Source organism: Parambassis ranga, chromosome 5 (assembly GCF_900634625.1).
Source record: "Parambassis ranga chromosome 5, fParRan2.1, whole genome shotgun sequence".
Lineage (NCBI taxonomy): Eukaryota > Metazoa > Chordata > Actinopteri > Ambassidae > Parambassis > Parambassis ranga.
The window spans coordinates 21,086,626-21,110,888 of record NC_041026.1 but is presented as its reverse complement, the minus strand read 5'-3'; the positions used below and the strand labels follow the sequence as shown (position 1 = coordinate 21,110,888).

Genomic DNA, 24,263 nt, shown 5'->3' with positions numbered 1-24,263 from the left:
TTATGTAAATCAATATAGTGTACTGTATACAACTAGACAAAGTTTTCTGCATTTGTATTATTTTCTACATTGTCGATTAATACTGAAGACATCAAAACACATATGGATGTATGTAGTCAGCAAAAAAGTGTTAAACAAAGAGTGTGCAAAGCTGTCATCAAAGCAAAGGGTGGCAGCTTTGAAGACTCTAAAATATCAAACATATTCTGGTTAGTTAAACACTTGTTGTTTTTGTTGACCACTACATAATTCCATGTATTCCTTCCTTTTGATGTCTTTAGTACAAATCTAAAAAGCAGGTAAAAAAAAACAATCAAGTCCCTGGATGAGAAGTGCACAAACTATTAAATAGTAGTGTACATTAATAACATTGTATTGTTGTAAAAACATTGTCATTACTAAATGTGATCATATCTCAAAATAAAGATGCACATTTAGGTGTTAAATAAAAATCAAGCATTCTGAAGTTTTAGGTCATAAAATACTTCAGCATCTCTTACTTGCTGGAGATACAGAAACACTTTCTCCAAAAGTATGAACACTAAAACACATTTGCAGAAATATTACTGGATAAGTGTTACTGATGCATTTATCAGAAATAACCAAAGATGAGTTGGGCTGTGTTGTGTTAAGTAGCAACTTCTTAAGATAGCAAAGTAAGTAAAAAAGTAAAAGTGCATGTACCTTAAAATATTATAATTATACCTTTAAGAGTACTTTGTGGTTGAAATTTCTAAGCAGTTCTTAGCACCATTCAGTCAGAAGATTCAGATCACAGAGCAATAATGATTTTATTTGGATGCATGAGATTTCAACATCCAGTCAGTGGTATGATGTACATTACAGGTTTCAACCAACCAGACACTCATCCACAAACAGCATCACTAGACGAACAATTAAAGAGAAGTAAACAGTGTGACAGGGCCTCATTCTTCTCTCTCACACGCAATGTTCTTTTTTAATTATTAACATACTGTCTTTTTATGTCAGCAGACAAATAGTGTAACCCATTTATTTCAGCATACATTCCAGGAAAGAAAAACAGTCAGTGTAACATCACACTTAGGGGAACGTTTAGCGCGCTGAGCGCCTTATAACCTCCACATGTAGAGGGTCCATATCAATTCCAGCTGTCGCTGACAACGCAGCAGTTCTTTGAAAGGCAAAGAGCTAAATGACAAAAAGAAGGCTCAACCACAGCACAGGCAGTTCACAGAGAAATCAAAAGAAATATTCTGAGATGATTCTACTGAAGTTTACCAGTAGATGATGTATACAGTAGCTTTTATAAGTCCCATTCTTTCAGGGTTCACCCAAACAATTAGTTCTGTAAATATGTTTACACAATGTACTTGACAACTGAGTAGCAATAGAAATGAAGGATAAAAAGGCAACATCTGTTATAACAAACAAGACAACTAATAGACAACATACTACAATTAAAAAAGTAAAAAAGTAAAAGTCCAATAAAAACTGATGTTGTGCACAAAAGGCACTCCACTTTTATGCTTCACTTACACAAGTGTCTATAAATTAAAAAAAAAAATAGTTAAATATGATTATTTCACTTTTGTGCTTTCTTTTTATTTTAACTTTGTTTTCGTCACTTTATCTTTACAGATTTCAATAGGTGCAAAACCGTACCCAGGACAATGAGACATTAAAACATATAAGGATGAATTTAGGTGTCATGATCACTCTGGATCACACTTGTAATGCCCGTCAGAGTATCTGCTGGATCATTACTAGAAGAAAGAGAGGCGAGTACCAGCAGGAGCCAGCAGAGGGAGTGAGTGCACTGTATGACTTGAAATGCTATATTGCCTGTATTGTTTACTGGTTATATGAACTTGTATTAATCCCTTACCCTGGACAATGATGCACCTCTGTGGGTGTGTGACAGTTAAAAAATAAACAATACACTGACAGCAAGCAAATATTTTCCATTTACAGCATGTACCCGTGGAAACAGTGCCTGGTTCACATGCTAATAATGAAGTTAGTTGTTGTCTTTTGCTCAGTCAAGCATTATTAGTTGTCATTCATTTCAATTTAAGTAACTTTTGTTAAATTCATTCTTCTAAATTCTCCCATAAATATTAAGGCCAGTTTCTTGATACTGAATTAATCTGTGCGTTTCACCAAGGCAAGGCACCACATACAGCCATCAAGTTTGACATTATATACAAGTCCCAAGTTACAGCGCAAAACATGCAGAACAGAGCAGGCTCTTTGGGATGTGGACTAAAAGGTTTCTGACTACAGAAGGTGCACCAGATATAAATGCTGAAGTGCTCTTATTTAAAGGACAACAGGATGGGAAAAGAGAAACTCTTGGGATACTTTTCTTTAGCAGTGATAAAATCACCACAACGATGCTTAACAGGAATGTTTTAGGGAAAGCATGTAAAAAATATAATGGAAAACAGTAACTCCACAGTAGAAATACCAAATGCATTCTAAGCACACAGTCAAATAATAGGCTTGCATTTGACTGTAAATAATTCAGAGGCAGTTTTATGATCTTTACAATTGCCACTCACACCCACCCTTTGCCCTTAATCATATTAACCTGTACACAAGTAACATTTAAAAAGTACTAGCTATATATTATGTACACGTTTACCACAGGATTCCTAGATTAGTTGGTGCATTAGTTTTCTGCATTTCATATATGGCACACACATACACACACACACTAAAATAATATTAATAATTTGGCCATGTTCACTCTGCCCACCGTGCATGATGGGAGAGGATGACTTGCTCTGTAAAGACTCCAGGGATCATCTTCATGCCAAGATGCTTCATGTTTTTGCAACAACACCACACAATGGTTTTACTTTTTCAAATATCCGGACATTTGAATTTCTTAGTTAGGGGTTTAAACTAACATTTTATTCTTTCAATTTTTTTATTCTTACAATAGTTAACAAGCTTGTTCATCGATCCTCTTGACAAATTCCCTGTCAGTGATGCAAGTGATTCTCTTGTTTTCTCCACTCCCTGCATGCAGAATTAATTGTTACTAGATATTATAATACAAACAGAAAGCATGATGACTTCCATTCTTGTATGTACAGCCATAAGGGCCTGTGCCCTAAAATGGTATTTTAGCCTGAATGTCTACACCTGTCCAGATGAGGTGTTTTGGGTGGAAACCAAATTTCACAAGTATTGCTTCACTTGTATTCTGTGTCTCTTAGAGGAGAACACGGCCACATATTTGTGTTGAGGTAAAACAAATACACATTTTCATATGCATATTTACTGTATTTAAATCAAGTTTCAAAGAGAGCTGAGCTCACACCTCCACAGCTTCCTCTGCTGCTTTATCACCATGGTAACATCCTTTAGGAGTGTCCTGAAATATATGAATTAAGTCCAGCAGAAATCAGAGAAGACTTTATCTGCTGTTACACATACGCTTTCCCCCCAACCTCCAATCCTTTACAGCCTTCTCACCTTTTCCACCTTTGCTACATGGTACCAGATTTATCTCCCCCATCACTGGAAATATTCATATTAGAACCTGCAGCTGCATTGTTACTCGGAAACATCTTTTCAGTGGGAGTTACAGCAGGGCTGCCGACCCCAGAAGAGCTGGAGCTGCTTGATCGGTGCTGCGTCGGAGGCGGACGCACCGGTCTCATAGGTGGAGGGCGTAGCTGAGCTCCAACAAGCCGGGCGGAGAGAGCAGGTTTAAAGGTGGTCATCATCTCAGAGGTTGAGCTGCTGCTGCGGCGCATGGCTGCATCCGGGTCCCGGATCATGATGGTGTGCAGGGGACTGCCAGGCTCCGAGCTAACTGGGTTTTTCATCGGCTCCAGCGTGTCCAAGACCACATCAGGAGCCTGTTTGACGGTGTTCTGTCGCTCCAGCTCTCGCAGCTCATGGAGAGCTGTAGTCATAGTCTTCTCTATGTCCTGGAGAGAAGAAGAACATTACTCAAGACTAATGCTTATCATCTTAAAATAAAGATTTTACTTATTATTATTAATTGTTATTATTTAATAGTCAGTAAATTATGCTAGATGTAAAGCAGTTTAATCACAGATTGAAGGTACAAATCTGCACTGCAGATCATAACAGTAGTGTTAATGTGACAAAAGAGAATGCAGACTAATGCTTAAAGTCTTACTAAAAGAGTCTTGCCCCATTCATACATACACTGCAGTCCAGAAATTGTCTGAAACTCCAAAGAAGCCCCACCCTCATCCTTCAAATGATGCATCTGAAGACTGATGACTAGCATGACAAGACCATTTTAATTATGTATGCTCTTCAAACGAGAGGGAGAAATGTGTTCTGTTTTCAGGTTTTGTGATCCAAATTTTTATTGTTTCACTGGTGATGGTTGGCTGTAAACATAACGAGGAGTACACTTTTAAATGTTAATGTCACAGCAGCCATCATGGCTGCTAAGCAACAGTAGCAGCATTTCAAGGAAATGTTTCATCTCCAGGTCAGCGTCTTCATAGGGACTACATTGTTAAAATCCTAAATCATGCAGCCAAATTATATTTATACACTGCAGCACAGTTTAGAAATAAAATGTTATGATGGAAATGTATGTGATTCAATAATATGGTTAAAACCATCATTTACATATTTGCACATGAAAGAAATGTGTAGTACTATTTGGTATTTCTACTATGTACAATCAAAGTTCAGGTATGCACTAACCATCTTGTGGTTTGGCTGCTCCACGTGTTCAAACACAGAACACGTGGAGCAGAGCCCTCAGCGCTCATTACCTTGTTATTCAGTTATTGGCCTCTAAGTCCTTGAGGTGTGTCTATCACTCAGCCACAGCCCTGACATTTATTCCAGGTCCCAGCAGCTGCTCTCAGACTGACAGCTACAGCAGGGAGCCTGGATCCGCTCAACCACACTCACCCAGTCTGCCTCTATTCTACAGTATAACTGTCTCACACTTCCTCATGACGTGTCTCCTGCTGTCTCAGTCCCATCTCTTCAGCCTCCAGCTACATTTTACATGTAATAATGTGTGAATGCATGTTATGGTTCAAAAAGCAGAAAACAGTCCTTTCATCTGTATTTAGGTTATAGAGTAAAAGTAGCTTCATGGTTCTTGACAAACTCTCACCTCAGCCAAAGCCTCAGTCTCCAGAGACTTGTGGTCCCCGAGGCTGCTGTGACGAGTGGCCCCAGGCACCGGTCTGAGCGGATGGCCCTCGGGATAGGCCTTTCTATCTGGGTAGTTGATGCTGCCTGCGCTACCAAAAGTGCCAAGGCGCCTTTTTTCTGGGCTCTCCATACGACTCTTGCTGATGGAGACTTTGTGAGGGCTGCTTGGACAGGCTGCAGCCCTCGGGGGAGTGTCAGCCACTCTGGTCGGGCTCTGGGTTTCTGTGCCACTCCGGCGCCGTGGGATCGCAGCTCCATCAGATCGTAACCTCACCCTGTGGAGAGCAGATCAGTCAGGAAAAACTCCTCAACAATTTTTGTTTAATTCATGAAAAGTCTTACCTCCCCATCACTCCTCCAAAGTTGTAATCAGGCTGCTCGCATGGTGATGGGACATCATTTTTGCATGAACCCTTTTCTTCCAGGAGTGGTCCACTGCTAGCCTCACTGTCTGCTTTCTGGCTGAGGTTATCTGAGAAAGCATCATCCCTAAAGGAGCAGAGTCCGCTGCAGTGAGAACATGTGTAGAATTGCTTAAGAAGAGATAAACTACAACTGCATGGCTTTCTGATGTTACTCACAGGTCTTGTACTACAATATACTGATGAGGGATGAGGCCGTCAATGCCATTATGACGACCCTCCCACCAGTCTTCAGATGCTCTGTGATACAGAAGCAGAGAGGCCCCCTTCTTGAAGGACAGTTCCCTCGGACTACGGCCCACATAGTCAAACTTGGCAATGGCCTCAATCTGTTCCACCTCTGTAACACAAAAACAATGCAAAAAACATCAAACAAAGACATGTTGACTAAGACAAATAAGCAACACAATTTACATTTCAGTGAAAAGAAATTCAGCTTGACTCCAGAGTTGAAATGAAATCTGCAAAAAAATGAAAATAATAACATGACAATCAGCGATTACTACTTAAACCCAGTGTGTGGTAAACTGTCTGCAGTGTGTTTCAACAGGCCAGCAGGGGTCAGTCAGAGTTAACAAAATGTTTAGCAGGCCCGAACAAGAAAAAAGCCTTTGAAAGAGTAAAATCCCCCACAGTGTCACTTTGAAACCCAGTAGAGGATGTGACAGAAACAACAACAGCTTTGTTGGAATTTGATTTCTATTACACACTAATGAAAGGAGAAAAGCTGGCACCACCACAGCAGGTGATTAGCTCTTAATTAAAAAAAAACATCAACTTGTTTCTCTTATCAAAATTAAACTGTCGCCAGAGGACCCAAACTGCAGAGCCTGGACTGCAAGGACTGTTGGTGATAAGGCCAGCGAAAGAAGAGGCTACATCAGATGACTTGCCTTTGTTCCAAAAAAGGACAAGAAAAGAGAAATCGTGTCAGAATTCACTCTGAACCCTAAACTCACAGATAAAGCTCAGAGATTGGTTTACCCTGGTACACTTCACCGGCAGCACAGGAGATGTGATTCTTTGTATTACCTGTGTTTTGGCTTTTGTTCCTGGCCCAGTTATGCACTGAAAGCTCAGAGGAGGAGGGGGGAAATACTGCATAAAGGAGAAAGTCCCAGGAGAATTGCTGAGTAACACTGAACAAAGAGCAAGCCAGAGAGAAGGGGTACACGCTCACATACACAGAAATATGGATCAAAGAGGCAGTGCTGCATGCCAATACTGTTTACCCAACCTGCCTTCAAGCTTCAAACATCACATAAAGCCTCTGCGATTAGACGCTGCAATGTCTCCACCATGCTCACCTCTCAGTCAAAAGCACTTAATAAAAAAGGTCAGTCTGTACTTAAGGCTTCCTCATCCACAAAGTCTTCTAAAGTCACAGCACATATATTCTTGTATGAAAGCAATTTTCCAAGATGTGAACTGCTTTCATCCTGTGTGCTCTACCTTAAATCAAATGACGCAATATCTATCTAAATGTTGTTTCACTGAGAACCACTTCAAACAAAAATTAAATCTTCATTTGCTGTAAGTTATATTTAGCACCAAGGTTCTCTTCTGGGACATTCAATGTGCATCCATGGAAAGCCTAAGGCCAGGAGAGCAGAAGCAAAGGCCCTTCAGGGTGCAGAACAAAGCAGGCATCAATACAGCAGATATGACATTGAATAAGTCAGACACAGGAATGAAATAAGGAAGCAGAGCAGTTTGCAAAGGCAGAGGATGTGTGGAAGGGTTATAGCAGTTGAAATAATGTGTACTGCACTTTAGAGAGTCATCTATATACACAATATGTCTGCGATCCATCTGATAGTTTCTAACATACTTCAGGCAGTGTCATCCACAGTGTGCTGCCTTGGCTAAAAAATTATAATAATGGAGCTCATTCAGTAAAAAACAAACAACAAAAATAGCTCCTATGATGTACTAACCTTCATCACTGGTGTGTGGTTCAGTTCCATTATCAGCCTCATCAATGGTTCCTGGCTCACTGTGGGGGCTGTCGCTAAAGGAGTGTAAACAGAACAGATGTTACTGTTTAAATATACAATAAGAATATTTAAAGCATAGAAATAGCTGGTACACTATTACTGCTCCCGTAAACAAGGCAGCATTAGCTGATTCGTATTATATTGAATAAGCATTTCATTTTTGCTGATGTCCATCACCTGATCAATACTTACCAGTACTCTTCCCCTCCGGTCATGCACTTCTCATACACTGGACCATCCAGCTCGCGCTGATTTGGAAAAATGACTTCGTTGTGGATAATGATGGTCTTGATGACCTCGTTAACATGTGCCTGACACGCCACAGGATCTTGACCATCTGGGATGGGCATCAGGGTGGGACCGAAGCAGATAGCTAAATTGTATGGGTCCATCATGTTTTCATCACTATACTGGGAAAGACTGAGAGAGATAGCACAGAAGAACAGTCAGATTTTGCTTCAAAAGCATTGTAATGTACAAACCCACTGTTGGTGACTAAAGCATTCATTGCTCCAAGTGAAGTCATAAAAAGCTGAGCATTAACACCCAGCAACAGGAATAAGTCCCACATAGAGAGATCGTATTTAGGTCTTTGTTCTGCAGACAAACTCATTAAATGGTGCATTAAAACATTCCATTATCAGCAGCCAGGTATACCAAATCTTCTAAAACACTACAGACAGATGTGGCAATAAAGAGCAAGTTGTTGTTCATGTAGTTTTGGGTCATGTGTAGTTCTGGCCTGAGGTGCAGCGTGTGACTCACTGATTGAGAAAAGCAAAAAGGTATCTCATGACGATTATGATGGTCCGAGGAAGAGTCACAATAAGCTGCTGGATGTGATGTGCTCTCTCTGCTCCGGACTCCAGCTCTGAAACACAGACAAGACCAAGACAAATATAGCTTTGAAAACGTTTTTTCTCTTGAGGCAACTGCAGTGTCCACTAAATTAACAATCAAACCAGAGCCAAGCAATAAATATACAGCAAAAAGACAGCAGTTAGAAAACTGCAGTTTGACATGTGCCCCCCTCCAGCAGTTTACCAGACCCAAGGGCGAGAGGGATTATTCTGTGCGGCCCACACTCCCCTCTTCTTACTCGCTGTCTGTTGATTGCTTCCATATGCTGAACAACTTTCTCTTCTTCATCAAACTTCCTAAGAATCAGTAAGGTGTGTATTTTTTTTAGATTATTTTCTGGTGACTCACTGATGGTAGAGATGAAGTCTAGGAAGCGCTCCTTAGGGAAGAGGGGGTTCTCTAGTCCTCTGAAGTACAGCTTCAGCACCCCGGCCACTGAGTTAATATCATGCTCGTTCTGGTCATCAATCAAAGGATCTTCACCTAATTAAGCAAAATATATGTGTGCGTTTCAGTGGCAGAAGAAAAATGTGGCATTGCCTGTTGAAATATCTGTGACATGGAAAAAAAGGAAACATATGGCCTTACCTCTCTCAAATGAGTTTTTAATGTCATTAACCTCCACTTGCGATCCTGGCACGCGGAATATGCCTTGCTGCTGCAAACCTGAAAGAAATACAACCCAGAATTTACCGATTCAGGGTGCCATTATCTTCAAACCCCAGCACCAGCTTCATGAAAGCCCACTGGAAGCACATAACACAGAGCAGGAAATGTAATCTAGTCCTAAAGGGAGATGCGTATTTTTCCAGGAGAGGGCCCCTCAGTGAGCCTGCAGCATATGGTTTCAGTTAGAGGCTTCTAATCAGTTTTCTGTAGTTTCATTAGGTCCAGATCCAGGGGAAAGGCCTGCAGGCTAAAGCAATGGGCTGAAGACAGATGTGAAGGTAGACAGGGAGGAGTTATAGAGGGGAGGTTGACTGAGCTGACTAAACAAAGACCAATGGGATTTTCAAAACTGTGTGTGTGTGATCCATTGTTATGAGTTTGTCAAATCAGTGATAGGCATCTGAGCGCCTCAGACAACGAGGTGGAGAGCCAAGCAGGTCAGGCCCCGTACCTGTGGCTATTTGTGGAAATAGATTGCCTCACTCCAACAGCTGCTGTCACTTCTTTAAGGGGTTCATAGCTTGCTTTTTTCTTGCCCTTTCACTGAGAAGTAGCAGTCAAAAGAGCACATGAGCCTTACCATACAGATTGATGTATCTGATACAGCTTTCAACGACAAGTGGAATAGGTTGACCAGAATCCTGAAAGGACAGTAAACATGAATACAAGGCAGGTTCAAATCAGAAAGTAGTAAACTAACTAAAAACAAAGTGATATACTGTATGATGTTGCATGTATTGATTATAGAATCTCTGAAAAAGGAAAACAAGAGTACAAAGACGTGTGGAAAAATAATAGCATGCAGCTCAAGCAGCAGCAAGTGAATTATTGATATTAGTGCAACAGTTTTCCGGTTCTATATTCTGGTACCTGAATGCGGGTACGGGCATTTCTTCTTCCTCTGGGACAGAAAACAGCAAAAGCACAGGGAAGCAGAGGAAGAGGGAGCAGAGAAGCACAAAGTTAGAAAAGCTCAAATGACCAATGACCCCTCTGCAGGTCAAAAAAGCCTTAAGCACAGGGGACCGGTGAGAGGAAAGCTACAGAAATACAGTGAGGATCAAGTGCAAGAGGGACAAAGCTGACGACCTGCTATCTCCTGCCCCTCGGTCATCCAAAAGGGTGACGCAGTTTAGAAAGAAAGCCAGAGGTGGTAAATTATTCTGGAGGAAAATGAAGAGACAGCTGACTGCCGATCTGTTAGTCTGAACCAGTAGAACCATGAAGGAAGGAGGAGGATTTAGAGGTTAAACAGAGGCGTTATATCATAATCGGGGGCAGCTGGAAGAGGGAGGAACAGAAGGCTAAAGTGAGGAAGAGAATGAGAGCGAAGGCTCTACTATAGCTGCCTTCCCCTCCTTCTTCACAGGGCTGCTCAGTCATACACCACCACCAGAGGGTACCTTGATGAAGGTCTCCATATTGCCGTTAAACAGCTTATGGTTATACATGGAGCGTGGCCTAGGCTTCCGCATTTTCTGTGGTTTAGGGGGAAGGGTGGGGGGCCTGGGAACGATGGACAAAAGGAACAAAAACACCATATTCTGTCAAACTAAAGCACCAAATGTGGTTCAAAACAAGGCATACAAACAGAGTGTAAAAAGCCTCTGTTTGAGAAAAGAGATGGGAAAATGGGATAAGAATTTATCATTAAATAATTGATAACTTAAATTAATAATTAATAATTGATAACTGATAATTAACATTTGACAGCTGATATATTATGTTGCTCAGAAAATAACACAAGCAATGTTGTAATGTGACTCATGTGTATCCTTTAGATTTAAAAAATCCACTTTGTGATTTTATGCATACCATTAATATTATACTTGGGTGTTTCTACAGTTGCACATTTGTCCTCAGTAAAATTAAATAATCTATATAATGAATAATATAAGCAAATGCTTTGTGGAAGAAAGAGCTCACTTCTCAGATGGGATCTTACCTTGTAGTTCCACACTCTGCCCTTTCCCCTGTGGGAAAAAACACAAGAGGGACACGTTATATACAATGCCTTTATGGTACACATTATACAGACTCCTGTCAGCATCCATCCTCACTGAACAGTTTCATGAGAGACAACATGTCTATTGAGGCAGAGATGAATGGAGCAGTGCTAACACCATTCATTGGACAAAGCCACCGAGCGGCCGTCACTGAAGCCTCAGGGGACCCAGAGGACCCTGAAGGGTTACAGGCCTCCTCTTAGAGCAAAGACATGGGGGGTGGCAGCTGCAGTGTGTGTGTGTGTGTGCTGGTGGAAGGAGGGGTACATCATCGGTGACACTGAACAATGCCTCTGCTGCCTCACTGAGCCTTTTGTTATGGACCTCCAACAACAAATGCACTTTTTAGGTATTCTGGGACAAAGAGAATATACCAATTTGATTAGTCTATTCAAAGATAGCATTTATGAGGTGAACTCTTCAGTGACTAAAGTATCATCTTTGTTAAAAACCAACAATGGCTTTATCTTTCAATGGACAAAATTCATTTATGTCTTCACACATCATTCAAGCAGATGAGGTGAAATCTCTGGAGCACTGACATGAAGGATCAACAGCATAGTTCCCTTCGACATAATAAAATGATAACCCTTTTCTACCATTGACCATCCAAAATTAAACATAGTTTTTCAAGCATGAGCAGGGAACTGCTGTGATGTCACCTTAATTTCCAAACCCCTGGAGTCTCTACAGTAAGACATGTAGTCCATAAAGACTGACAAGAACAAATCAAATTTTACTTAACAAGGGGAATGGATGACTCTATCCTATCTGGAAAACAAGCACTGGCAGATTTCTTGCAGCATCTTGTCTGGTGCCAACGTTTGACATTATGTTTTTATTAATACATGCAGCAAGATGTAAGCGCCATGTGGCACTCACCAGTCTCATCTTGTTCTCTCTGTCATGCTCAGACACGACCACGCACCTACACAAACACGCTATTTGGAGTGTAAAACAACGAGCTAATGAGCACAACTCAGCCCTGATTGATCACCTAAATAATTAAACATGGGTGGTACCTGGACACGCCATATGCTCTGTTCATACAACCTCTCAGCTGCTCCACCGTGGACACCGACCTGATCATCTGTGTGTTTATGAGTACAGGAGTTGATCGCTTGCCACAGAACTCTTATTAGAGCTGTCTGAAAATAATATACACTATTATGAATGACTATATCATGAATATATCTAAGAGTGAAATCCATAAATATGCATGTATGATGCAAGGCCTCAGCTGGCTGCATCTTATGCCCTGTCCTATTAAGAGAACCTCTAATGCAGGAGCAGCTGCAGAAATGGGCCTGGGTCTGGTCCTGCTGATTGATTGGGCGTAAACTGTTCACGGCTGAGGTGACAAGGGGACCCCTAGGGAAGAAGAAGAGCCAAGGAAAGTCGTTCTGCTGCAGACTAGAAACAGAAACCCTCCCTGCAGAAGAGACTGAATCCTAGATGTGGACTGCTCTTTAGGTCATAGATTTCCATTTGAATATCATTTCTTCTTTCTTGCACCACGTCTATCTAGACTCTGACACTTCACTCCCTGCTGCTTATTAGATAAGACCTGCACCCTCAAAGCAAGTAGAGCTATAAGAGGATTGTGTGGGTCATTATTACAGGACAAAACACTCACACCATTTAAAGTCAAGTCAAGAGAGACAGCTCCTCACCTTCCCCCAGCGTCTGCTTCAGCAAGTCATGCTTGGCCTGCAGTTTAATGATGAGGTTACTGCCGTTCAGATACTCCTTGAATTTCTATACAGAGAGATGAAGGTCGTAATGAGATAAGGGAGCACTAATCCAGTGTAACACAAGCCTAGTCAAACAATTCAGTGCTGCTCAAATCAGCATAAATGCAATTTGTTGTAATTTAATTTCTGTTTTTGGAGCATGTGGAAAAATGTGTGCAAGGCTTTTCAGTTTGGAACCACACAGTCAACATGAACTCACCGAAAAGTAGAATGTTTCCGTCTCCTGCTGGTTCGACCTCCTCTTGGCCACATTCAGCTTGCTCATGTAGGACTCGGAGGCCACAGACTTAATGGATTCAGTGGAGCGGCTATGCTGAAAGGCATCTGATACATCAAAGTCTTCCACTGTCAGCATGTCCTGCAGTGTTTGCATGGTGGCATCCAAGGTCTTCCTCACCTGCACAGACGAAGAGGAAAGATTATGATGAATACAGCATCACATTTTTTCAGTATCATTAGGATCAATTCTATTTGTTCTATCAAACCTTGAAGTACCTGATGATAATTTCAAAGCCAGGAGTGAGCTATTTACAGTCCTTCATATTTATATTCATGATGTATTGACTACTGAACAATAACTGATCACAATATGAGCCGAGAGGCAGCCTGCAGTTAAGGTTTACATCAGAGTAGGACATGAAAATGAAGCGTATCTGGCAAAGATACAAAATGTTCACAGAATTACCAAAGAAGGTTTTTTGTTTAGGACTGAGATTGATCAGCTCATTTCCAGTAATGGCCTGGCTCATCCATTATCCTCCTGAATGCAGTGAGACAGGGAAGAGACGGAGCCACTGTCACTTGCAAGTTTACAGACCCTGGTTATTTTCACCTCCATTTGCACCTTTGTGTCTTAAGCTCTTAATGAAAGCCCTCTTTATCACAAAACACACAATTTTATATATGAGTTCGTTAAAAAAACACATTGGCACTGTGACAATCTAAATATATTCCCAGATCCTGCTGAGCAGGGGTCACTGGAGAGTAATTGCAATGAGAACAGATGGTGATGTGGCCCTCCTGCCTGGTGTTTTGCCCTTCTATGGTGTGATGGCTCTGGGGAAAATGAGATGGGACTTTCTGAAGAGAAAGGGGGTTGGGATGGTGCTGGACACACAGAGATCATAAATCTTCACCTCTTCATTCTCAATCTTTAGAGTTGCTAAACGAGACTGCAGTTGGTGGTAGCGCATCAGGAGTTCAGTCTGGACCGGCTGCTGGGCGCTGACCTGGCACACCTGAGGAGGCCGAGGAGTAAAACAAATCAATCTGGAGTTACTTTAAGAAGACAAATCTTTCAAGAAAACTGCAGCATCCAAAGGCTCGGACCTCATCTCCCATGTGTGGCAGGTATTCAAAGCGCATTGGAGGGCAGAACACCTGGTTATGCATATCCATGATCTTGTGCTTGTCACTGCGGGAGTCCAGGTTGTCCACTGCATTCTCGATGATATCCAGTCCCTCATGGCGTGATGTCTCCAAGTTGTACTCAGCAGATAAGTAAGTCCTAAAGGTGCGTGCCAAGCTGGCATGGTAGCCCAGGTCACAGCACTGTGGAGAGAAAATATAAGACATTAAACCTAAAACAGTGTGGTAGTAACTGGATTGGCAAATTAGAGATCAGAGGAATATTATCCTAGTTATTTATTCAAAAGCAAAAAGGCTTCACGGTCATCCACATTCCACTGTGGAATTGGAAACTTGCTTCTTTATTTATTTAACAAATCAATTATACATTTATCAGGTAATAATAATAATGTCAAAATGGAAAATTCAGATGGCATCCTATTAGTCGGAGCACTTTTCAGCATGTTCCGACCCATTTAATGGACTAAATCCCAAATTATATCCTGCTACAGGTTACCTTTTCGAAAATAGAAGTAGAAGTTCACAGAATTATAGGAGGTAGCACAGTAGGACACCAGGGATAATTACAGAGCCTTATCACGCAGAGCTGGATGAGGTAACCTAATTAAGTAGAGGAGATGGTGGTGAGGAGGTTTAGAGGGAGCTTGAGGCAACTGACAGCTCTGTAAATCACGTAAGTAAACGCTCTTTAGCAGTGTTTAGCACTGAGGAAGTAGCATCTCTCTACTTTGTGCACTAGCCTCATTGCACCACTCAGTCAAAGTGGCTCAGTAGACCAAAGACTAAAGGGAGTAAATTACCCTCTTTTTAAACATGCAAACAGAGGGGACATGTTCATAAATCTGCCGCGGGTGCAGGGAACTGAGGAAGCTAAAGTGCAAGTCATCTTCCTCATTAAAGATATACTATAGGATTTTTACCACTGAGCAAACTTCACACTTCACCACTTTGAAATTCCTGATGCTCACAGACAAAGCTCACTGCCTGCTGCGTGGAATGTCTGGCTTGATGTGTGGTGGGTTGTGTCTCTGACATGGCAACCAAAGCCTTTTTCTTTTTCTTCCTCCTCCTGCCTGCTTGTGGCAGACAAACAAGCAGTCAAGCAGCTAGGAGGACATGGGCCGTCCAGTTTTCAGACAGAGACGCCATAAAATCTACTAACACCACCATCGCACTGCATATAGTCTGGCACAGGTTTAGCCACAAGTCACCGTATTATAGAAATGTCACTGAGATGGTGCCTTATCATCACTGACCTGAAAAATGTGCATCTATCAACATGGTTAAAGCAGTGCCGTATGGTGATCTGGCCTCAAGTAAAAATATGACATGGGGGGCCCTTTTCTATGTCTATGTCTATGTAGATGCTCCATAACTTGCCTTTGTAAACACATACTAAGCAACTACAGGTGCCATTAAATGTCAGTTAACGTAAGGAAAATTATTTCTGGAAAAAAAATGGAAAAAACAAACCAGTGAAAAGACAATTTTCCTCTGTGCAAATGAAATAAAAGTGGAAGAAACTAAACATAACAATGCAATGTTGAATGCCAAAGCAATTAGGATGGAAACACAAAGCTTCATTCCCCTGGAGAGGGAGCTGTGTGTGTGGATGTATAAAGGGAATAGATACATTTGTTTTCATATTTGCTTAATAAAGGCTTCTTAATCATCGTCTGTTTTCTGCAGTGACTGGTAGCAGGTCACCCAGGGCTGGGAGACCAGTGCCAACCACATTAACTGTATTCATGCCTGTATAAACAAAGCAGAGCCTCTGCTCACCAGCTGACCTCAACCCACTTCCAACCCTTAATGGTTTGCTAAACAAAGTGATCCTTTTAAACACTGGCCCTGGCACATCCCAGCAGTGCTACTGCTTTAGTTTAGTATAAAATCCAGGATATTAACAAGTAATGAAGGAACTGCTTTACATTTGTGTCTGAAGAAAACAAAGTGTCACAAAAGGTACATATGAAATAAGAGCACACAGCAGGACAGACAGAAGAGAATATCTCTGTGTTTATCCTTCCTATGATTTTTTTACTTGGTGACAGTTAAGGGGCAGACAGTTACAAGGACACACTGTGTTCATACCAGCTAAGCACCCAAAAGCAGCATCAACAGAAACTGTGAGAACAAGATGGAGGAAGAGGCAGGCCGAAAGACAGAGCAGAGATCATTCTGTGAACACTGATGGAGTCCCTTAAAATCATCCATCAGACATGTCCTTCTGTAACTGTGTGGAAGTGCAGAGCATTGCTAAACTAATTGTCATGTCAGCAGCAGTCAATCACCAGCCTATCAGTGTGTTATGCAGGAATTAATGCTGAGAAAAAATAATGGCAAATACATTTACTGGGGTCGGCAGAGCAGCTTGAAAACAAGCAGGCTGAAGGAGACACAGGAACAGATGGTGAGAAAAGTGACAGTGCTGCAGAGTTAAATCAACATCAGAAATCCCAGCTGAGAGACTGTAAACAAACACATCATGTGCCTAGCGCATACTTACATCAATCATATCAGAGACGTCATGGATGTAATATTTCGCCACCACTGCATTTGTTGCTGCCAGGTTCAACAAATAGTCGTTCCGAGCCTTTGTGCATTTCAGCTTATTCTCTGAATACTTGGCTTGCCTCTGGAGGGGAGAGAAGAGACAGAGCAGATGAAGGAGAACGCATCATTGCAGGCAAATCAAGCAGTAGGCGGGCTGGGGTGTCTGCTCAGGCAGGTGCAGCTTTGGGATCGTTAGACAGGTAGAGACGGCAGCAAAGGTTTGGATAAGCAGGCTCTAGAGAAGCTGCCTCCAGACAGTGATGTGTTAAATAACACAGACAGGCATTTAGTTAAAATTAATCGCAAACACATATTAAGTATTTAACTGCTTGCCAGTGCTTGCACACTAAAATCTATAGCTAGAGCTAGTTAGCTTAGCATCACACCCATGTGTTATGCACTGGTTTTATGTCATAGATGTTGCACAGTGACTTCAAAAGCAGCATACAGGCTAATGATTTGACTGTTTTTTTATTAGCATAATGGCAAAGTTAATAAAGTTGGCACATATAGTAGTCTTTCTGTGGCACAAGACATTATGTGATTCAAAAAAATTATCTTACAGTACTGACAAAGGAGGCTCCCCATTTTCAGCACCACAATGATTCAGAGACAACTCAGAAAAACATTACTGCTGTTTGAAGTACAACAAAAACACACACTTCTAAAGCAGGGACTATTAACCATTGTTTGAATTGCTGTACATTTCACAATACATGGACATTTCATTTCCAATTTCACAAAGCAATTATGATGCAAATTGTACCGCTGTGTTAGAGGAAAAGAGATTAACTTTCCTTCCCTTCTCTTCCAACCTGTTTGCGGGCAAAATAATGAGACGAAAGCTCAGAAACGAGGCACAGGGAAGGAGAGGAATATTCCTCGCCGTGCTGTGTTATAAATAGTGTGTGGCTCCCAGGCCAAACAGCATCTCTGAGGATGCCGTGCCTGAGGAGGGAAAAACACAGTCGTACTGACAGTCTTTTGATTTCTTGTACCTGAGAGATAATGGGAGTTTCATTTGCATGAAGAAATTCCAGAAGAAGCACCATCTGAAGTACAGTGTGCTCCAGAGACTGCCACGCTGAAACTGCTGGCAGAGAAGACTTTTCACAAACTAAAAAATCTGCATAAGATGGGAAGGGAGTTCTGGCTGAAAACCATGCTGTTTGTGTCTGGCTGCAGACCTACAGCAAGCTCCAGGGGGTTTCTGACTTCATACAGTGCTGTCTGTCCACCAGCATCTCCTTCTCTCATAGTGTTCATGTGAACCCAGATAGCAATGCTGGTTCTCCATTTACAGAACTCCAGTGTTTCTAATAAGATATATGCCACAAACCTGGAAGTGTAACACTAGATGAACATGAACCAGTGACAAACAACTGCATAATGTCTACATGCTTCACTGTTAATTCAGGATTTTTCAGCATTACCTTCTCTTTCATCTTCTCAATTTTCCTGACAGAGCTGCGCCTCGGTTGGCGGTCCTCATGACGGAGGAGGTTAACGTTAAGATCTCCAGATTTGCTGAACTGCTTCTCCTCCTGCTTCTCAGCATCTTTTAGCTTGCTCTCTGCGCTGATGCTCTCAGTGTGGTACATGTGGTAAGTTTTCATCACCTGTAAGTGGAGGAAAAAATAGACTGTTTCACTGCCACCAAGGATTACTGTATGGAACCTATAATACAAAGCTTTTATTAGCATTTTTTGGTGGCACATATGTGTGAGTAGGCATTGCTGTGAATAGTAAAAATGTATCAACTATGGAAGTGAATATTGCTTTCATTACTATATTACTGTAATATAGTTTTATTTTATTTTTGAATAGATACAAGTGTCTTTAAAACCACACCACAGACATGCATGTTGCTTTTGACCTCAACGAGAAGATGAGAAGAGTCCATCTTCTTGTCTTCTCTTTCTAAAACCTGGTATGATGAAAGTGTTTTCATGGTGGCCATGAGGATCAGTTCTGGGCGTCGATACAGCAGTAACACAGATGTCACTACATGTGGAATATGTTAAGTGGATCCAGGGGCCCGGGGATGTCTGTGGTTTGCTTGTGGCTGTCAGTTCTCTAGATCATCTCCCTCCTCCTCCTCCTACTACTCACTGTAGGCTTCCTGAACTCCACATCATTTTTACAGTAACTCCTCATTACCTCAGCCCTTTTCCTTTCCAGCCCTTTTGAGAAGCAGAGTGACAGTTTTGTTTTCTGTGTGTTCTGCAGCACCTTTTCTCTTTGATCTTGATCCCCCCCACTATCGTCCAACATGGTGATGACAAGACTGTACTAACAGAAAACCCTCGTTAGACAAGACAGAAGCACCCTTCATCTTTCATAACTCGTCCCAGATGCTTGTTGTGAGCCACTCCTCCTGGAGGCCAAGGCTAAAGCCTCGTAAAGGAACGGCCAGATGTGAGCAGCATCTTCGAACATCATAAACATTCACGATTTTCTATGAGCACCTCAGGATGTTAGACAGTCAACATAAACAGTAATTTATTTGTTTCCTGTGATCAAGCAAGCAATGCTCACTGGGCACTGCACTTAAGCAGTAGGGATCCTTTCATCTGCACGAGAGCTGCTCATCAAAATCACATGTTTGCTCACAACTATCAATCTTCCTTCGACCTCCAACCCTTTGATAGTAATATTTAGCACTGGTGCCACTTGAGGAGGCTCAATTTATTCCTCGCTCTGCCCAGGAATAAATACGACTGCTACTCCTTTCTAGGCCGTACAGAAACTCTTAAAATAACTTAATAAGTGTTAAGAGCTGAGAGGCAAACACCTGAAAATAAAATCTATTCTCAGTCTGTTCTGATGAAGCTAGACCTTGATGTGGAGAAACTAGAATCTAGACTAACACCATGTTCCTCCTGAGGCAGTCAGAAACGTTCCTCTGCAAATGTGCTAAATTTCAAGTTAACATTTACCAATCTGACTACAGGACCTGCAGCTAAAGACGTAAAGAGATTTACAGCAATACTTCAGCTCGTGGAGTTCTCTGACAACAACTCCGGGTTATTTTACTCCTGAACAGAGTTGCTAAACAATAAAGGGACATGGCTGAAGTATGTACTCATCAACATCAATCCAGCTGGGATCATTTTCTGTATATCATCCCTATTAATCAATAATCCATCATTACTTGACCTCCTTCTTAAAATACCAGGTGGTGCAGCAGCAGGTGATTGGATGAAGCCTCTAACTACTGAAATGACTTCTTGCTGTTATCACTAACACAGAACTCGCCTGTAACTGTGCTGGGTCCAAATATTCAAGAAGAGTCGGAACTACTGATCTCTTAATCTTACAAATTTTGCGAAGAGCTGTAACACAGAATCCAAAGCTATGTAAAAAATGGTCATATTAAACATTTGATGAATGTTTTCCCGGTGGATAAGACCTCTAATATTATTCTTATTATATTTAATTTCTTAGAGGTCTTAGAGGTCTTTCTTATCCACCAGGAAAACACTTGGAATTACTACCTGATTAACAGAGAACCTATTTTAAATATTATATATTTTCAGCAAATATTTCTGGAAAAAAAACTAAACAATGACATTACAAATCAATGAATGACAGCAGCAGCCTGATCTGAGACAGAGTGTCAGAATCAGTGTTGTTGTTGTTAACAAAAGAATAACTGTGTGTGCGACTGAAGAGTAGACATCAGACACAAGGTGGTGGATCACAAAGATAAGATAAGCTATATTGATCCCAGTGGGGATATTAAGTCTGTGAGGCAGGAAATTAATACGAAGAAGAAGCTAAGAAGCTAAGCCTTGTTGCTTTCACCTTGATGTCTTTGGACATCCGGGCCATTTCTCATCTTGTTATTAACAAAGCTGTACTTCTTCTGCAGCATCATATTTTTAAACAATATCTTCAGACTTCAGTCACATCACTGTCTTAACTCGCACCAAGCACAGATCCAGATAGGATTTCACAGTTTTGTCTTAGAAAAATTTGTTTTGTTGGCAGCCAGTGAAAACACCATAAGGCAATCACCATGTGGTCACACTATTGATTTAGCCATTTCTGTACAATAAAATACTAACAAGGGTCCAGTCATAACCCACAACTTGTTCTCCCCCTCCAACACACACACCATTACTGTTGCCTGCAAGGCATCAAGAGGCGAAATCAGAAAATCAGACAGGTTGTAAACTTTAAAGCCTGTCTCTGCAGAGCTTGTGATGTTAAAAAAGAAAACTGTACTGCTCTTAATTAGCTTCACAATAAAATAACAATGGGAGAGTTACACAAGCAATAAATGATGACAACACTTATCTGCCTTTGCTGAGAATAAGAAACACAAAGTCATTGAAGACAGGAAAAAAGGGCCCAAAAGCCGAACATACTTTCCAAGCACAGTCATTATGCTAGGTAAATGGAGTGAGAAAACAATTAGTAAGTGTGAAAATGTATGTAGCATTAAATGATTCATTTTATAGGAGGACATATTTGTGTTGCTGCAGTATTTAATTTCCCACCTAAGCTGTGAAGATTCACACAACGCCCACAACCTTTCTCAAATGTAGAAAAATTGAGGCTTTACGTCAACATTTGGATTTTTAATTTTCAGACAGACCGCTGTTAAAGCCAAGTAGAGCATGAGAGAAGGGACCATCTGCAGCCAGAATGGGGAGAATGGGTAAAACTCACATATGGTTAAATGAATGCTACAGTGAAGCTGAAATACACTGACACTAACCTGAAAATGTCTGACATGCATACACTAATGAAAAGCTATAACAACTAGCCTTTACAGACAGATTAACATTTATGCACTTGATGAGGACTTGTGACGATACCAGGCCTCTGATAACACTCTCTGTTCTGTCCAAATCTACAGATGGCTCGATCAGAGAAGCTTGCCAAGCTGCCCTTTGGTATTTTGACTCTCATTACACAGCACAGATGAATAAGTCATGTAAAGGCAGCTCTGCCATCACTCCTGTTTCACCTCAGGGGGCAGAAGACTGCTGAAGTTGCTTGGAACTTTTCCAGTTTTGGAAACCGAGCCTTCCTCAATAAGAGCATCAATGCACCAGAAGCACCAGTGTGCTCCTAACCCTGATGACCCTAATGGCCACCAATGTTTATCCACAAATAGGAAAATCGCAATAAAAATGTTCATAGTTTGCGTAGAGTTTTTTCCTTCCAACTTCATGGCATTTAAACACAGGTTGCTTAATATGTATGCACATATTTTTTTTACTGTTTTAGTGGTGCACAGATCCACAGAAGCACGCTGCATTTAGGTGCTACTGGAAAACTGGGACATCTGGAGGATTCATGTGTAATGTTTGACTGGAAAAGACATTTTACTAAAGAATAATAAATTCAATATCCTACAAAAATATATGATTTAAGCAAAGTCTCCTGCAGAATATCCTTTATTTATTAACCACTTAGCTCTGTTAGCATTTACAGGAAAAAAACTAAGTATATTATTCTTAGACAAGGTGGCGATAAGGTTGTCAATACACCACTGTTAGACACATTTATCATAATTAGGTGTAATAGTGGTGTTAAAACAACACAGAAAGAAACTGTTAGTTTCCCTACTGCCTTCATTAATACTGTCAAAATGGCAAATGGCATTTATATTTTAGTCCAAATATTCACAAACACAATGAAATACTTATACAGGCTATTATGAGGGTGAAGCCATAGCAGGAAACATCCATCAATAAAGCCATTTACCTTTTCATATTAAAACATATGGACTACAGCTGCAGGATACCCGAGAGATGCTTATTAAGGCAAAGAAATGGGGCTGCAGGGAGGCAGGGAGAAAAATATCTGCTTTTCAGAGAAGCACGTGATTAAACTACAGTTTCTGTAGAGAAACTGGTCAAGCTGCATTTCCACAACAAAGTGAAGGCATTAAAATACAATAAAGCAGCTGAGCTGGAACAGGTGACCTAAAATGAATGAGTGACACCATTGTTGTGGAAACAAGATTCACATTATGTAATCTGCTTCTCATTTGTCCTGAAACGCCTCTCTGCTCTGCACAAAGGCATTCTGACAAACTATACAGTCCGGTGAAAGATGGCAGGAGCGTCACAGTCCTGAAGCTGCGGGACCAAAACTGGGAGAGCCACCACGCATGGATGTGAATCGAGCCCAGAACATGTGGGGTTTAAAGAGAAATGTAGCATTCTTATAATCAATCACCATCAACCTATTGGTCCTAAACAGGTATGAGACAAACTAAAGAGTTCATTAAGTTCATTAGTCAGACAACTCAATGCACAACGGCCCTGGATAACATCTAAACCAATCAAGAAGAAAGGAATTTCTAGGCATCACTGCTATTTTTTGTGTGTAAACTGTTGTCAGTCTTGGTATAATAATGACAGTGTAACTAAGTTCAAACCTAACAATGAGAAATGTGCTTCCTTCTCTGATGCTTTAAAAGAACAGAAAGAAAGTGGCGAGACAAAAGGTTTAGGTCTCAATAAGTTGAGGAAGAAAGAACAAAAAGAGGAAAGAATGAAAGGAAATAAAACAAAAATAAGCACATGAAATAAAATGTCAGGAAGACAGAGAGAGAAAAAAGAATATTGGATGAGCAGGGTGATGGGATAAGGTGTGAGAGATCGATCTGTAGGAGACACACTCTATTACTTACAGTGTAGAGTTCATTCGTCACCTTCACCAGCTCCTCGTGCATCTGGATCCCAATCTCTTTGCTCTGAAAAACAGCGAGGAGCAGGGACATGGCTGAGAAAACAAATGATGTTTGAGCCGTCAGCAGTGACCTGATGGAACAAACTCGATAGCCGATGATGCTAACACTGTGACTTTTGGAGCGTTATGGAGAAATGTCTTAGTACTGGATGGATGGCAACCACAAAGTGGACAGAACTAATCCAGAACAATATAAATAAGCGCAACATATTAGGAAAGCAGTCACATCACCTACCACATAGTGTAGAAATATAAAGGGCACATTCTCATTTCCTGTGATTATTGCACATTGCACTTTTGTGAAGTCCTCGTTTGTACATCTGTGAAGTGTCTGTGTATGTGTGATATGTGTCAATGGTAAAGACAGGAAACAGAGTATAGTTAGTCTTACAAAATGTAATGTGATTTTCTCAGTCATCATGCCACACAACATGTCACACTGTGTGTTGAACAACATTGGACAGACGGGACCCGAAGGACAGGAGTGAATGTAACATCTGTCTGTGTTTAAGAGAGGCAGAAAGACTTTATTTGAAAATGTGGAAGTGACAAATCACACCAACAGCAGCAGGATATCTCTGCTTAATGGCCTCACACATTCAACAAACAGAAACAACACCTCTTCTAACAGGAAGTTTGAAAGAGAAGAGCAGAAAATTGAACATCAGTACAATAACAGAAGAGCAGAAGACTGTACCACCTTAATGATATCTGCTGGAAGAACCTGCTGGGTTTCTGTTAAACACAGATGCATTAATATTGTTG

The 24,263-nt window shown here is 41.1% G+C and overlaps 1 protein-coding gene across 2 annotated transcripts in view; it reads right to left on the bottom strand.

Annotated features, from left to right (window-relative positions):
* Positions 1–841: 841 nt before the first annotated feature.
* Positions 842–24,263, bottom strand: part of srgap3 (SLIT-ROBO Rho GTPase activating protein 3) — a 44,839-nt gene continuing 21,417 nt past the window's right edge. The window contains exons 4-22 of one of the 2 annotated variants that reach the window (XM_028405962.1): positions 23,440–23,502; positions 18,218–18,403; positions 16,738–16,866; positions 14,190–14,411; positions 13,997–14,098; positions 13,060–13,257; positions 12,780–12,864; positions 11,046–11,073; positions 10,504–10,606; positions 9,681–9,741; positions 9,020–9,097; positions 8,780–8,914; positions 8,336–8,441; positions 7,763–7,990; positions 7,511–7,584; positions 5,733–5,913; positions 5,494–5,640; positions 5,111–5,426; positions 842–3,926 (exon numbers count right to left, since the gene is read on the bottom strand). In XM_028405962.1, the coding sequence (XP_028261763.1) occupies positions 3,480–3,926; positions 5,111–5,426; positions 5,494–5,640; positions 5,733–5,913; positions 7,511–7,584; positions 7,763–7,990; positions 8,336–8,441; positions 8,780–8,914; positions 9,020–9,097; positions 9,681–9,741; positions 10,504–10,606; positions 11,046–11,073; positions 12,780–12,864; positions 13,060–13,257; positions 13,997–14,098; positions 14,190–14,411; positions 16,738–16,866; positions 18,218–18,403; positions 23,440–23,502 (2,889 nt within the window). In that variant the 3' untranslated portion in view covers positions 842–3,479. Of the gene's footprint in view, positions 3,927–5,110; positions 5,427–5,493; positions 5,641–5,732; positions 5,914–7,510; positions 7,585–7,762; positions 7,991–8,335; positions 8,442–8,779; positions 8,915–9,019; positions 9,098–9,680; positions 9,742–9,970; positions 10,002–10,503; positions 10,607–11,045; positions 11,074–12,779; positions 12,865–13,059; positions 13,258–13,996; positions 14,099–14,189; positions 14,412–16,737; positions 16,867–18,217; positions 18,404–23,439; positions 23,503–24,263 lie in introns of both variants that reach the window. The other variant, XM_028405963.1, reaches the window with a different exon arrangement.